This window comes from Fukomys damarensis, unplaced genomic scaffold, assembly GCF_012274545.1.
Source record: "Fukomys damarensis isolate Sample0158 unplaced genomic scaffold, DMR_v1.0_HiC HiC_scaffold_15, whole genome shotgun sequence".
Classification (NCBI taxonomy): Eukaryota; Metazoa; Chordata; class Mammalia; order Rodentia; family Bathyergidae; genus Fukomys; species Fukomys damarensis.
Window position 1 is genome coordinate 59,209,732 of NW_022900927.1, and position 16,970 is coordinate 59,226,701.

The window sequence follows — 16,970 nt, forward strand, 5'->3', positions numbered from 1 at the left end:
ACATCGTACTAAATATGTAAGGTCATATCTACGTGGGTTTGATTAAAGAAACTAATAAAATATTCTCTAAATAATGAAAAAAAGAATAAGACTATAAGAGCAAGAAGCAATTTAAATATGTTCGGGGACAATTTTCATCTCCAGAATTAAGGATTATTTTAATGTTACATCATTGCCTTTTCTCTTTTACTTTCCTTTTCAGTTTTATTTTAGGGTTCCCTATTTTTAATGTTCATACAGAGATTTCTTTAACTGAAATACCGAATAGTTTCTTTGGTGCGAAAAACTACAATAGTACACAGGATCCTAATGAGATAATGAATAATGTGAAATAGGAAGTAAAGGGCTAAAGGTGTAGGGAAAGTGGGAAGGGTGGGGGAAAGGTAATAAGGGAGAGGAAAAAAATATGAGAAACTGAAAAAATGGAAATAAAGTGTTTGTAAATGGGGAGGGGAGAAGGGGGTGAAGGGAGGGCAGGGACAAGGGGAAAAAAATGAGAATCAAGACCTATTATGTAAAGGTACAGAATCCCAATGATGAATGTAACTGTATTGTATACCTAGATTGTACCAATAAACTCAATTAAAAAAAATAAAAACAAAGAGTTAACAGTAGTCATCAGTGAGTACTGAGATTGTAGGTCTCTCTCATTCTGTTCCATTTTTTTAGTGCTGGGGGTTCGCATCCTTGCTCATGCTAGGCAAGTGCTCTAGCACTGATCTACCCTCCCACTGTGGGTGGTTCTTCTTTGCACTTCTTTGTATGTTTTAAACTTTATTTAAATGAAAATTACAATTTTATAATTGTAATCGTTTTCCATCTTGGTGACAATTAAAACTAAGAGAAATAATCTCAAATTCATTTTCTCTTCCCTTGTGGTCTGAGTGCCTCTTTCTTTGGCTGAGTGGGGCAGGCAGTTTTCCAGCAAGATCCAGGGCCTGTTGACAGGAGTCGGCATGGCCCACCTGCATATCCCAGCAGGCTGCCATCCTTTTGGCTGTGAATCTTTTTTTGACTTCAGTCTCCACACTGCGGGCCAGTCTAACATCTGCTCAGCTGAACTGTGAAACACCCGGCTCTTGTGTTATCTGCAACCCCAAGACCTTACTCTCCATACAGAGCTGAGAGCTGAACCTCCTCCAGTCTATCTTCTGCGTAGTCCACCTGAAAACCAAGTCGGGTGGATGCTTGCTTAGTGCGCACGCAGTCAGTCTACTCTCCTAGCAGCGTGAGGTGCGATCCTGCCCAAGGCTGCCTGCCTGGGAACTCTAAGCGAGCTTCATTCCTTCCAGGTGATGCTGAGGCTCAGCAGTTGTCACCTGAACGGTGTGCACCAGGCCCCAGGGACCAGGCTCCCACGGACTATAATGTTCATAACACCTTGAAGGGTCGGATTTGTCATCCCATTGCCCACTGAAGGACTCAGGATCCACACATTTGATTAACTTGACCAACTCACACTGCTACTGAGTCACAGAGCCAGGATCCAAAAGCCCAGTGTGGCTTCAGACCAGCTAGTGCTTGTACGAAGGGGCTGCCCTGCCTTCCCTGCTGCCCCTCATCTGCTGTGTCCTGCCCCACAGTCGCTGAGGGCCCCCTAAGAAGCTGTCTTATGTACTGACAATGCACCTTCCGAATGCTGGCTGAGACACTAGGACAGAGCATCCGCTCGTGAGGACCAGGACAATGTTCTTTCGATTTAGAGCTCCTTGGAGAATTGTTTTCTGAGAGGAAGGGACAGACAAGGGGTGATCAAAATATGCAATGAATGTTTAAACTTAAAAAATGATTACAGTAAAAGAACACTGCTGTTAATTTCCCTCAAAATACTTTGCAATTTGAACACGCTTAATCCCATTATTCTTGCCACATTTTGCGTTAGTTCTAGAAGGCCTCTTTCGAGAGGGATTTTATAAACTGTGATAAAAAATACAGTCAGTGCCACTGCTGAATTTCATCCAATGGAAGACATAATGTTTCACAAAAAAACATGGCATGCCTGCCTCACCTTATTCATTGGATCTATCACTGTGTGACTTCCGGTTCTTCCCCCGAGTCAAAGTGACCACGAAAGGGAAATGTTTTTGAATCGTTCAGGGCACTGAGGCAGCCTCAACAGCCCCGCTGAAGACACTCACAAAAGAAGACTTTCAGAGCTGCTTCCGAAAGCTGCAAGAACGATGGGATGATGTCTGGAGTGAGCAGGAGAGGTTGAGGGGATTCATGGGCACATGTGTCCTTAAAACTGTGAACACTGTTTCTGCCCACACCTCGTACTCTCCTCTCAGTGAACTATGGAGCCCACAACCACTGTGCTTCCCTCCTTGCCTGGGCCTTGAGGAAGCTCTAGGTGGTGCGAGTTGCTCAGAGCTTTTGGTGTGGACCCTTCTCTCGGTCTGTACTTCTAACTCACAGCTGTGTGTCTGTATTTCTGGACTTATTTTACCTATTCACAGAAACTGCCTTCCACTCAGAATGGAGTGAGGCAGAGTATGACGGGTCCATCCAAACATTTATGCAAGAGTTTACTTTGTCCAGCCCACTACTGCCAAAAAGACTGACCTGAGGTCCACATCACCCAATGAATATGACAAAAAACAAGCAGCTGAGAGAGAGGGGAGGGGAGGGACGCAGTCAGTCTACTCTCCAGGGGCCCTTCTGCCTGGCTGCAGATCGTTCTGCCCCGTCCAGCCATGCTTTCCATCAGCATTAAAAAGCGATGGCTGCAGAGTTGAGCTCCAGAGCCAGGGCGAGCAGAGCAACCTCCAGGAACCACAGAAGGACCCCAGGAGTCGGTGGCAGCGTATGCGTGTGGCCCATTTGCAGGCAGTGTCATGGACGAGAAAGTGTTCACCAAGGAGCTGGACCAGTGGACCGAGCCACCGAAGGAGTGCACGCAGTTGCCCGAACCTCAGGTCAAGAGCCTCTGCGAGAGGGCTACAGAGATCCCAACAGAAGACTCCAACGTGCAAGAGGGTCGATGTCCAGTTATGGTCTGTGGAGATGTACACGGCAATTTCATGATCTCGCGGAACTGCATGGGACTGGTGGCAAGTCGCCAGATACACATTACTTGTTTTTGGGAGATTATGTTGACCGAGGATATTATTCAGTTGAAACAGTTAACTCTGCTTGTAGCTCTTACTCGTTATCCGTGAATGCATCACTATTCTTCGAGGGACTCATGAGAGCAGACAGATCACACAAGTACATAGTTTCTATGATGCGTATTTAAGAAAATATGGAAATGCAAATGTTTGGAAATATTTTACAGATCTTTCTGATTGTCTTCCTCTCACTGCCTTGGTGGATGGGTAGATCTTCTGTGTACATGGTGGCCTCTCTCCACCCACAGACACAGTGGATCACATCAGAGCCTTTGATCGCCTACAAGAAGTTCCCCAGGAGGGTCCAATGTATGACTTGCTATGGTCAGATCCAGACGATTGTGGTGGCTGGGGTATATCTCCTCGGGGAGCTGGTTACACCTTTGACCAAGATATTTCTGAGACAATTAATCATGCCAATGGCCTCACTTTGGTGTCTAGAGCTCACCAGCTGGTGATAAGGGAATCTAGTAACAATTTTCAGTGCTCCAAACTATTGTTATCGTTGTGGTAACCAGGCTGCAATCATGGAACTTGACAATACTCTAAAATATTCTTTCTTGCAGTTTGACCCAGAACCCCATAGAGGTAAGTTAGTGCTCCAAACTATTGTTATCGTTGTGGTAACCAGGCTGCAATCATGGAACTTGACAATACTCCTCTAAAATATTCTTTCTTGCAGTTTGACCCAGAACCCCATAGAGGTAAGCCACATGTCACTCGCCGTACCCCAGACTACTTCCTGTAATGACATTTTAAACTTGTACAGTATTGCCATGAACCATTTATTGACCTAATGGAAATGGGAAGGGCAACAGTAACTCCAGAAAGACAGGAAATAGTTATCATTCAGGAAAACTTGTTTTCACACGGACCAAAAGATGTGCCATAGAAAAACACAAAGCCTCTGGTCATCAACGCTGTGACCACTTTAGAATGAACCAGTTCACTGCATGCTGAAGAGACACCATTGGTCAAGAAACCAGTTTCTGACTTTTTGCTTTCTCTGAGAGTCTGCAGATGATAAGACGTAGACATCAACACCTCCTGCATACGTTTAACTTCCATCTAGCAACAGCTTCACTCAGCACGACCGTAGGTAAGGATAGCAGCGAACAATCACTGGCGCTTAACGAACATTTCAAAAACAGGTACCAAGCCGTCTGGAATTGTTTTGTTTATTTTCAGGGACACTGTTTAACTTCACTGTATGATTTGTCCACACTCAGTTTATTCCCTTCTCAGATCTCAGCCCCACGTTGTGCTCTGCTATCGTCAGAACCTGTTGAGTTGTTTTGAGCAGAAATGTTCCCTCCTGTAAGACGATGTTACTGCACAAGGAACACCGCAGTGCTTTTCAGAATAAACTTGTGAACTAAGAACCGAGCAAGTCACATTTTAATTGCATCAGTGGGCAAGACTGGTACTGTTTAAAGCTAAACCAATTAATAAACTTGAGAATTTGCAGAATTCTAGGTAAACAAAAATAAAATTCAAGGTTACTACACAACCTCTCCGGTAACTCTCTGACATTCTCCAGAGGAGCTTCAGGGTTTATTTGTATGACCTGTACCGTTGCTCACATTGCTGGTGTGCTGTGAACTTGTCTTTAAGAAAGGAAATCTTGCTGCTACGGCAAGATCTAATTGTAAAACTATGTAACGTCAGAGTTAAGGTTTTGGGATTTGGTTAAAGTGGCATGCTTTCAGGTAGAGCTTAACTTCAATGATGTGTCTACTTAGTGAAGTTCCTGGTTATAAATACTATATTGTTTGTTGTGTATATTTAAGAGTTACACGAACTTTTTAAATTAACTGACACATGGATAAGTTCTTCACAAGAATTTCTACATTGCCCATTGAGTCTGTGATCTTAATGTCTTAGGAAGCTGTTAAAGCATTAGCCTGGGATAATTCTTCAAGGGATCATCAGTGAAAGCAGATAGGAAGCTATTATTGGATCGCTGTTTAGTGTTGTGTAGATTTACCCAAAGGTGAGCGGCACTGAAGTGCCCTGTGCTCAACATTTTAATGTTCTTTCCCCCTTCACTCTTTCAACAGGATTAGAAGTTCTGTGTGAACGAATTCTTCATTTTTGTAAGCTATCAGGGTACATTTCAGAGCACTAATCATTACTTCTGTGAGTACAGTTAATAAATGTTTCCTTGCTTTGTAAAAACAAAAAAGCAATGCCTGCATTTTGGTGATCAGAGTGGAAGGAACAAACGTGCGATTCCCACAGCACTGGAAGCTCTTAGCCAGATCTGGCTATCCTGTGCCCTCCGGGGTGGGCAAGGCCACTTCCTGGGCTCAGCAGAGGCCCTTGCCCACCAAAAGGTGCAGACCCCGATGTGTTTAAAGAAACGGCTGTGTTTCACTGGGAGCCCAGGGCAGAGAAACCTAGGAGGCGTGAAGAGCCTTGAGGAGTCCTCTACACAACGTGTGTCAGGGCCAGAGACCTGGATCACCCCTGTGTCCCAAATCCACCAAGGCTGGCAGCCCACGGCACCCGTCACTCCCACTGTGGAGATGGCACCGAAGAACAGGTCTGGTCCGGGAGACATTTAGGTCCCTACTCACCTGGGGGCCCAGGATTTCAGTCTTTTCCAGGCAGGTGTAGACTCACTTGCTGGGAAAAGGCAGATGCCTGGAGAAGCATGGACGCTGGTGTGATGCCAGACAGCAGCACTTTACTAAGGGCCTGACCGCAGGACTCACCAGCCCGCCAGCCAGCGCTTCGGAGGAAGTGACCTAGGCGCTGGCCTCCGTCTCAGAGATGAGCTCACTCTAACGCGGCTCCCCCAAAACTCTTCCAAATGGCCGCATATTTTGCTATTACAAAATGGCTTTTGTCTAAGTAACACATCTTTTCCTCAATTACGTCTGCCTGCTGAGTTACCTGAAGACTCTCTCAGGCATCACTCAGTCTTCTGGAAGCCTCCTTTGAATCCCTTTTCTTGTCCCCCAGACTAAGTACGATGCCCTGTTCCCTGGGTATGGCTGTGTGCTGCTCGGCATTTATCATGGTTTTCCCTTTATAGGTCTGGTCCGCCCCAGCAGACTGAGTCCCGGGAGGGCTTAGGTCTCCTTGGGCTTTGCAGGTGCAGGGCTTAGCATATGGACAGTGCCCAACAAGTGTTTGTTGATCAGGGGAAGAAGGAAACTGCCTCGTAGGCCCGTAGGACAGAGGACCTGTACCTTAGGGACAGAGGGGACCGTGGATGGCCACAGCCAACTCCTTCCTTCTACCTCCTCATAAGCAGACCTCATGAACGTACAGGGACGAACGTCAGCAATGTCACAGTGGGCCTGACGACAGGGAAAAGTGCTTTCAGCCCGGTCCTTGGTGGGTTCTCCGGAAAGAAGCCCCATCTCTCTCTCTGGGCTGCATTTTGCTTATACTTCTTATTTTTTAAGAGCCGGGGTGAGCCTTCTCTACAACGGCTTCACCCACATCTTCAGGTAAAAATAACTGCAGTATTCTGGGCATATTCTAGAATCCATTGACATCTCTTTGGCGCTACCGATAGCCCTCTCAAGCTCCAACCAGAAATGAACCTGCATGGGTTACAGATTATGAGTCTTCCGCATTCAGAAATAAATATAAGGAATTCTCCTAAGATGGTCATCAGGACCAGGACCAATGTATCACCTGGCCAAAATGCAGATACCAACTTCAGGGGTAAATTCAGCTAACTAAAAGAATCATGCCATTATTCCCTTAATTGTAAGAGGGGTACATGTGCAAAATATTGAAAATACAGAGAATAAAGAGGAAAATCAAATTCACCTGTAAAATACCAGTTGGTATATAGCTATGATACCAGCTATTTTGGTGCATTTTCTTTTTATACTCGTATATGCACACATAAACCTTCATATGCTCTCTGACTATTTATAGATGTGAATATAAACACTAAATTAGAATCATACTTCATGATGAGTTGCTTTGTCACATCAGGCCGTATCACGAATGGGCCCTGCGTACCCTTAGACGTCTTTAGAAACACCCTTTAGAAGGTGGCAGCACATTTCGCCACAGCTGTGAAGAGCTTGCTTTCTTGTAATGGCCCAGGTTTTCCCAAGGGGCTATGCATGGTGGCCTGAGATCACCTGCCTCGAACTGCTGTCTAAGATGCCTGGCCAACAGGCCTCTGACACCGGTCCCAGAGAGAGGGGCCTGCCAGGGGAGAAGTTTTCATCCTGTTACTTAGAAAGGATTTGCAGAAGGGGTGAATGGGATAAACTGTGCCAGATTTCAACCCCTTTCCACTCCAGCAGAGAAAGCTCCGATCAGAAGTTACAGTAAATGCTCTAACAACTTGTAAGGCCTTGGAAATGAGGCACTTGCCAAATTCAAGCCCTTTCTAATTTAACCCTTGTACTAAAAATCTTTCTGACATAGGCGAGTCCATTTTCTTGGTTTTTGTAAACAAGTGAAGTTATCCCTTCGTATCCTGGGAAACAAAAATCCATGGCTGCTCAAGTCTCTTACATTAAATGGTGTTGTATTTCCATATAACCTGTACTCAACTTCCTGTCCACTTTAAATAATCTCTGTACTACTTATGATCCCTAACAAAATGTAAATGCCGTGTAAATACTTGTATTGCATTGTTTAGGGAATAATGGCAAGAAAAAAAAAAAAAGAGAGAGTCTGTCCACGTTCAGTACAGAAGCAAACTTTCTCCTGAATAGTTTTGTTGGTTGACTGAATGGATGTGGAGCCCGTGGCTGGGAGAACCAACAGTAAACAGAAGTGATATTTCCTCTGCTTGTTGCAGTTGCCTACCTATTGCCTGGACCTCATCCTTCTGAAGGGAATTAATGAGCTGTCACGTCTCTGGGCTCACCACACGTCTACACAAATGAATCCTCCTGCTTCTACCTGTGTGTCCCTGGCCTGGGCATCCTGGCCTTGCTGGTTGCTGGCGCGACTCCAAATATCATAGATATGATTGTGCTGGACGTATCTGGCTAAGTCCCTCTTTCTCCAACTGGAGCTCATGGGGATCAGGGACTTGTGCTGGACTCATGGGAGACACGCAATAACTCTAGGAATGCAGTCACACGGGATTTCACTCTTCCCTTCCGAGGAGGAGAACTGCAGTAGCAAATTTAAATGTTGTAAACCAAAGCCTGGGATGGGAATCTTCACCCAGGGTCTCATGACAAGATTACAGCATCACAGCAGCTGCTCTTCCTACTGTCCTGAGCCTTAGCAGCTCACGTTTACTGCCCACCACGTACTGGAAACGGGGCAACCACAGGAGTGAGTACCATCAGTCTCAGTTTTGCAGTCGAGGACACAGGATTAGAGCCCTTCCTGTCCACACTACAAAGCTAAGGAAAGCCAATCTGGGTTTCGTAACCAGGCTGACTCCAAAGACCACACCCTCCAACGTGAGCCTTGCTTTCCAGTTATTTTGGAAGGACCGTAGTCAATGCAGACAGCTTCTTCCCCTGGTGGCCCTTCCATCTGCAGAGACAATCGGTATCAGGTAGAAAACTCACTCCTAGGAAAAAAGTGCACCTGGAATGAACAGGTACAACCTTTTAAAAAAACTGTCATTATTTCCTAAAAAAAATGTCACAAGTGTGAGGTATGATTAGACATACAGCGAATATTCCAATTTTAAATAATTTATGGTAGTGAAAGAAACTGCACATTCACCCCTCACAAAATGCTTCCCCTTGCTCAGTGCATTTAATCCAGTGTTCTTGTCACTTTCTGAAGCACTTCTCGGAAGTCCTCTTTGGGAGTGTCTTTCCTTGCCCTGTTGTGGCTGCCTTGACGCTCGGAATCCATTGAAAACGTTTATCCTTCATGGTCCTGTTGAGGCTGAGATCCAGGAATAAGGTGGATGAAGGCACACTGCCATCTTTTCTTTAGACAGAAATTGCTACAAATGTTTTGAATCAATTTAGGGGGTCCCAGGCAGGCAGTCACATCAGTTCCAGGCCCCGGAACGACATCTTTACCCTGTTGTGTCTGGGGAGGACTAGGCAGGGAAAGCTACGGTTCAATCTCAAGGGCTCTGGGCCCGTTCACATTTTAAATTGCCATTTAATTCACAGCATCACAGTCGAACAGACCGAGGCTGCTTGCGGTTAGAGAAAATGGGAAAGAGAACGAACAGGACAAACAACATCAATTTACTTGTCCGCGATCAACTAACATCACCAGAAGTTCTTTTGCCCCTTCCATTTCGCACTTTGTGAGGGAACCTTTGCACCGTAAGACATAAGCCCTTTTCTCTGGGAACCTCAGTACTTTACCAGAATAATCTTGGCGTTACAGCTAAGGCTTACCAATTTAAAGTTCATTAAAGTGATAAAACCAAGAAACCAACTCAGACCAGACCCACAGTCACATGCTGGCGTTGGACACGCTCATGTGAGATCAGAGCAGAGGGCACCAGAGCTGCATTCATTCGTAACCTCTGCAACCTGGCCTGTAACCTGCCTTCTCCTCCCACCCTCCGGCTCACCCTCCTGTGACACAGGACAGGCGGGTGACTCTCGCGCTCGCTCCTCCCCATGCTGCAGTACGACGCTATGCATTGTCACCTGAGCGCGCTTTTCCTGCCTCCCCAGTTTAAATCCCTCCCTAGCCCACACTCAGCCCAGAAAGCACAGCAAAGAGGGAGCTCCTTGACCCCCCACACCATCCACCAGCTCGACTCCACCCGGCCAGACTCAGCGCACCACGTGACCCACACCCGGACACTGGGGCGGGGCAAGCGAGAGGAAAAAACCAGAGACTGCAAACATGTTCCTATAGAAAGGCGATGATTAGCAAGGGTGTAGCAGCAAACACACGGCTTTTGATGCTATTTTAAAAGAGCAAAAGAAAATCTTCCAACATTTGAAACTACTGAATGAGGCCCTTCCCGGAATTTTAAAGCACACCTGGTACTCCCGCAGCACATGCAACCCGCATCGTTCTGATTTACGTATGTCAACTTTAGGCCGAGGAATCTGGAATAACTGAGTGACTGAAACAGCGAAGACAACAGTTTGTAAATCACCTTGGTTTTATCTGTCACTTACCCTCAGCAGCCTTCTGAGACGAGGACTTCAAAGGGGGTCCAGTGGCCACTGAAACACCTGCGCCCGTCCTGCAGGCCCATTCTGTCACTCACTTGGGGTGGAGGAGGTGAGAGCCAATCCATTCTCACATCGCCGGCCCTGCTTTCCACCCACCTCTGCCACTCCGCTCCCTCTTCCCCTAAGGTGTCACTGCTAGGAAGGCGGAGTATGGGAAACATTTGTTCTCCTAAGGGTGAGACCCGTCCTCGACACAGCCCGGTAGTGACGGGAGGGCAGAAACTTAGAGCTCAGAGTGGGCTCCATACTGACCTGCAGTATAAACCGGCACACATGCTAGTTTTTGTAGGGGGCTGTGTGCTCTCCTCCTAGGCCACAGGATTTCTACGGGACAGTGTTCTGAATTTCCAATCTAACTAACTGTCCATAGATGGGAAACTTCCTAGACATCAATTTTCTTGATGACAGCAGTTAAAAACGTGGTATGTGATGATCTTACACAAAAACAGGAAGCCCATAAAGGGGAAAAGGTCCAAACCTTGGGACTAAAAATGTCCAAGAATTCATCCATATCAGCCTGAAGGGTACATGCATACTTGAGGCACCCTTATGAGGCATTCTTTTTTTTTTTTTGCCATCTGGGACAGCCCAGGGGACTGATTCACATCAAAAAAAGTTTAAGGCTTCAGGATTGGACTGAAATATTGAACTGCCCTATATAAAGATACACAATTCATGCTCAAAGAGCCTTTTTTTTTGTTAGCACAAGCAAAGCTTGTTGCGTCTCAGAACTGTTCAAAGGCCCAGGTCAAGGCTGGTATCCTTTGTTACTATTTTCGAAGCTAGACAAACTGTTCACCTAGAGAGGATTAAAATGGCAGATTTGTGTAGGGTGAAAATTCCTCAAACCGGTACGACAACCCCAAGCCAATGAGAGTCCACATTAAATCAAACATCCAGATGAAGGTAACAACTGAAGCATTCTCTGCACCTTTCCCGAATATATCAAGGACATCTTGTGATCATGGAATTAAACCGTTTTAGTTTGATTAACTCCCTCCCCCACTTGAGCTTAGTAGTTTGGTGTCACATAAACAAGTAGGCAGATGGCCCAAGGCATCACTTTCAGTTTGACGGTAGAAAAATGCTCTTGATACTCTCATGAAAGCAAGCAATCACCTCAGTACTAATTTTACTGGAAAAAATGTTGCACTACTGAGAGAAAGGCTGGAAATTCTCATGAAAATCAGGATATTAATGGTGCTGTTCAATGAGAACCTTGCTAGAGCAGGCACAGGGTCTTAGGAGTCGATGCTCGCTTTCCTTTGCTTTTGATTGAATTTTTATTTATTGTTTCTACATTTTCAGCTCTTTTACAATGGCAGTAGGGAAACACTGCATGATAAATACCCTCCTGGCAGGTCTATTTTATGTCTTTGAGCAGAAAAAGGGATGATGTCAGTAGGCAGGGAGGAGGAGGCATCCAAGGAACCGGCATCAAACCCCTATTATTTGTGAGACACTGTGCATACTGCTCTTTTATTTCAATCCTGGTGAACGCTGGTGAGGCACAAATCTTTGTCTCTGTTTTATGGATAAGGGAATTGGAATTCAGAAAAGTTCCGGAACTTGTCTAAAAGCAGGCAGTGAGGGAGGAGACAGCTGACCTAGGATGTGAACATGAGCCTGCCTGTCCTTTCTATACCAATCCCACTCCCACAGAGAAAAGTGTTGCTTGCAAACCAAAGTGGATGTGGGTAGAATGAAATCTGACTGGTTAAAGACACAGCTGAATTTCATAAGGATGGCAGGTTGATGTTTAAAGCGTCAGAAATCAAGCACTGCACCTCCTTGTCAACCCTGAATGGAATGACTCTGACCAACACTTTCGTCCTGTGCACTCACAGTGCCCTCACTGTGACCACAAACTGTTTTTATATTATTCTCCTCATGCCCCTCGAAATAGAAGGGATTTTTTTTATAGGCCCATGAGCATTTTTGCCTATTTTCAATCTTCAGAAACCTGAAAGGGCACTGTACATATGCTTTTCATTTGTACCTGTGGCAGGGTACAAAAGTCTGAGCATGAGCGTGGCCGGCAGCCCCGAGGGTGGTGTAAATTTGGAACTTGGTAGGCCTTGGCCGCAGTGTCTGTCAGCACTGGAAGGCACTGCTTCAAACCTGTCTTCTACCCTTGACCCTGAACCAGGGCTGTCCACGCAGCAATCTCTAAAACTGTGAGTTTTTTCTCATTGAGTTTATTGGTACATTTTAGGTATACAGCCTAAGGCTGAGTTCTACCTATTTTCTAAATCTGTATACTTACATCAGTGAGCAGGGCAGAATAATAAGACAGAAGTGGCATTTTCACATTCTTCTGCTTCCAAACTATTTCTGGCTCACAGTCAATACCTGTTCTGCCTGCTTCAAATGCACACTGCCCAGTGCTTTATTCATTGTTGTAAGGGTACACACTTATTAAAGGAACTTGTGCTGGTTTTATAAATGGCTTTCCTTTTCCAAGTCTATGAATTAGTTTTGAGGCTTCGTGACAAGTTATGAATATAAGAGGAGTAATATCATAAGGAAGTAATTACGAGGCTAACTTCTGATTGAGCATCTGGGCCCAGCATTGGAACTTGCAAGGATTTTTCTGCCAATGTGAGTCCTGTCCTATGCAGAAAACTAAATAGTGTACAGGCAAACAAACCTCATACTTAGAATGCTCTAGAGAAGCCGACAGATGCAGGGCAGGAGCAAGGAGGCCGGAAGGTCTTTATTGTATTTTGGTAGCAGAAGAAAGAAGGAATTTCTCAACTCTGAGAAGTGACACTGGTAGTTGAGAAATGGCAGTTGGGATGGGCTGGAGTTCTAAATGGAACGGAAGAGCGAAAATGTGACAAGTCCAAGAAAAGCTGAGCCTGCCTCGATACTCCCACTTGTGTTAGGGGTTGAACTGTGACCCCCCCAATATCCTTACGTTGTATCTGAAGACAGGGCCTTTAAGAGATGACGGAGCTAAAAAGACGCGATCAGCCTGGGCCCCAATCCAATCCAACTGGTACCCTTCTAAGGAAATTTGGGCACAGATACCCACACACAGGAGAAGAGCCATGTGGGGACCCGCTGAGACTTTGGACTTCAGAAATGTGAGAAAAATTTTCAGGTGCTTTAGGAAGCCCCGCCCCCCTGCTCTGTGGTATTTTGCAGCTTGAGCAAACTAATACGCTTGGTACATCTTACTACTTGGAAAACAAGCCGAGCTAAGTGTCGTCACAAGCTGGGCCATCCGTAAAACCCAGGGACGTTTTGGGAAGTATTTCACCTGCCCAGAGAGGGTGGGGACTCACCACATCGAAGGCAGTAAACACGTGACAGTAGTGGTGATTGGACTTCAGATCCTTTGTGATGTAAGCAAATGTAGAGAGGTCCTCCGGGTCCTGGGCAGCACAGGAGATATTGCGAATTTCATGCTCAGCAATTATGTTCTAGGAGAAATGACATAAGCGACCGTTGTTTTCCTTTGCAAACCAGCATATTTTGGGACAAAGACAGGTAACCAGGAAGCAGTTGCTGTCTTTCTTTCCAGAGTGTTCATAACCAGCCACATTCGAAGGGATCTGATGCACAACCCGTGGGCAAATGTACACCAGGTCTGGAGAGAACGTTTTCATTTAATGAAAAATAACCTAAAATAGTCACACACTGGAGCCGTGGTTCTCAGCTGGCGCGGTGCACGGAAGCAGCCTGAGTGGCAGACACTCTAAAAACACAGTAATTACTGGGCATTTTGCTGTTTTCATTCCCCAAGTCTGCCTGGAGATACACAGCAGCCCTGCCTCCTGCTAATTCACTGCAAGCGTCACCTGTCCCTCTCTGTAGGGGATGAGCTGCGACTCAATCCCCACTGTTGTGCTTGTTCAGTTTGAAATATTTTGTCAGAGCCAGAGATCGAACCCAGGACCTTGTGCCTGCCGAGCAAGGGTGCTACCGCTCCAGACACCGCCCTCTGTTCTAATCCCCAGAGCAAAGGCAGGTGCAGGACAGAGCAGGCAGCTGGACGCCTCAGCTGTGCTCGCTCAGCAAGGCTCTGGGCAGGGGAACTGAGGCAGGAAGAGGGAAAGGCCACGCTGCCATATTCACGTCATGGCCGCTTGCTGGGTACAGCGTCCTGCGGATGACAACCCTCTCCTCCCTCTAGAGGCAGTGCACAGGCGCGGGGAGGGTGTGGCTGTTACTGCCACCATCTTACAGGACGGGAAATGCCTCCCAGTGTCTCCTGCCTAAAGCAGGAGCTCACCTGGTGCTCAGGCTGATGCAGGTGCACTGCAGCGCCCTTCACCCCTCCCCTCCCGTCCTGGTTTAACAGGACCATGTTTTTTCCTCTCTTGCATTTCTCTGTGCCTTCATCCCCCTACCCATCCCAGCCCACTGTGGAGAGCAACTGGTGCGAGAAAGGTTTAGCACCACTGTCGTGAAGCACAGAATATCCACGGAGCACGATCTGGGCCACAAAACCTGCTGGCAACTTCTTTTGACACACAGATGTGTTTAACAAGCAAATGGTGTCTCCCAATAGTACAATCATTTTCTATCTTATAATATCTCACATTTTTTGCAGTTGTCATAGACCTACAGCCCTCAATGCTTTATTTACCCCAATTACTTCTTTACTGAACAGCCTTAAAGAACCTGTTGGCAAAATAGTGTTCTGTGTCCACTCATCAATGTCTAAAAAAAGCTTTACAAAATGTCCTTCCCCACCAGCACCCCCAGCAAGTACTTCATGTCCCTAACACTAAGCTACTGAGTTGTGAGGCTGGGAAGCAATTACAGAATTAACACATGAAAGAAAATGAAATTAAGACGCTCTTCACCGTGTCCTTGTATGCCGACAGCACAGGCAGCCTCTCTTGTCAAAAATTACCCACGCTGGGATCGGGATCCCATAAACAAGAACATCCCACTGAAAGGTGGGCTTTCAGAGAGCATTTCTTCAGGCAGAAAGCTGAATTAGGAACGACTGGGTCTTGAAAGGACTGAGGACTGTGGTGGTCTCTGAGGTGCGATGTTTGCAGGTGCGGAGAGTCTCCCCATCACTGGATCAGGGCTGCTGCCAAGCCGGGGTGGACCCATGTCTCAGGAAGAGAACAGCATCTCCATTGTCTAACCAAGTTGGCATTTTGTGTCCTTGGGATCTTTCGCCGGCATGAGCCTGATCAACTTCTTGGGGAAGTGTTACAGTGACAAGGGTCCGGTACTTTTATTTTTAATTTTTTTCAATCGAGGGACTGAACACTGACACTGTCCCCCCTCCACTGATGTTTAGACAGTGTCTCTCCGTGTTGCCCAGGCTGGCCTTGAACTTGTCACTCTTGCCTCAGCCTCCCGGGATGCTGGGAGAATGAGGTGCCACCACTCCCGGCTGCAGTGAATTCCTTGGGTCTCGACAATTTACTGGGGCCACTCTCAGCGATTTTCAGTGTTGACAAGTGGAACTTTGGAGCTCTCTTTCTGTGTCTTTCCCGATTTCCTGACAACATTTTGAAGTCCCCTCCCCTTTCTCCCCAAGGGCCCAGGGCTGGTTTTTAAGGATCCACTGACATCTGCCACCTGCGCTGCCGTCAGCCTTCTCCTCCACTTTTATCTGCAGCTTTGATTCCTAAGCCAGAAGGAAAGCAGGCTGGTGAAGTATTCTGCACTCAGCAATCCATTCAGATGCTGCAGTGCATCCTGGGTGCAGAAGGTGGCCAGAGCCAGGACCACACTGTGCCAAGCTGCCCCCTGTCAGGTGCCACCTGTGGGGAGAGGGCCGGACGGCTCCCAAGGGGAGGACGGACCCTGGGCCAGGGATGGTGCAGGCTGCGCCTCAGTTCAAAGCTGGACTCCTCCTTTCCCGGCCAGAGCTTCACAAAGGCTCCAGAGTAGGCCAGCTTGGTGCCTTCCCACAGGGAGATCTTCTATTCAACTTACCTTTCCTCATGCAGTGGAAAACTTGCTGGCTGGTGGCTGAGGAGAACTGGCCGGTCCAGTCCATCGCCATGGTGGAGGCGACCGCACACAATGCAGCCTGGAAATCTGCCTCTGGCCACTCCTGCGGTCAGGACTCACTCAGCCTAGTTCCTCTGGGGAGGGTACCAGGGTGGAGGCTGCTCTCCTGGCCCTGGGCTCCCTGGAGTCACCCTGTAGGGGACCTGATGCTGGCTGCTAATTGACTCCAAGGGTCTTACAAGAAGTACACATTATAAAAAACAACGGGCGCTTGTTGAGGCCAATTCTGAGTTATTTTGTGTCTAAACAATAGCGTCCATCCTGTTTGAAGTTGGCATTAAGAAAGAAAAATCAGCAAAGCAAAAAACAAGTGCTGGCCCTGGCCTGTCCCTAATTGAGCCAGATGGGAGATGGAGGGGTGGGGGCTGGCACCGCCCAGCAAATGTGGCCCCATCTGCAGTGTCACTGTGGGTGGGAACTGGGCCACCTCTGCGAAGATCCAGTGGAAGGGAAAAGGGTCTGGAACCGAACAGTCCAATAGTCACAGTCCCCGGGCCAGTTCTCTGTTGGAGCTGCCTCTGGGCTGTGAATCTACAGAAGGCTGTTGTGATGCCTCTAAAAGATTTTAGAACTAAATCTATTCCAAGTTCCATTTTTAAATCAAGATTCCTTTCTGCTTCTTCCTTCTTAAATCAGGATTAGGGATTCGATTTGTTTCCAAAGTTGCTAGGCAATACACTTACACGTTTATAACCAGGCACCTAACCCTTCCCCATGAACTGAGCCAAAGCTATTTATCAGGAAAAAAAAAAAAAAAAAAAAA

The 16,970-nt window shown here is 46.8% G+C and overlaps 1 protein-coding gene and 1 pseudogene across 13 annotated transcripts in view; one reads left to right on the forward strand and one right to left on the reverse strand.

The window, feature by feature from the left end:
• Anks1b (ankyrin repeat and sterile alpha motif domain containing 1B) overlaps positions 1-16,970 on the reverse strand; it is a 1,036,613-nt gene that overhangs the window by 8,297 nt on the left and 1,011,346 nt on the right. For all 13 annotated transcript variants that reach the window (XM_010629141.3, XM_033763852.1, XM_010629138.3 and 10 more), the window contains one exon: positions 13,507-13,644. In XM_010629141.3, the coding sequence (XP_010627443.1) occupies positions 13,507-13,644 (138 nt within the window). The remainder of the gene's footprint in view (positions 1-13,506; positions 13,645-16,970) is intronic.
• On the forward strand, positions 1,846-5,674 carry LOC104865622 (annotated as a pseudogene).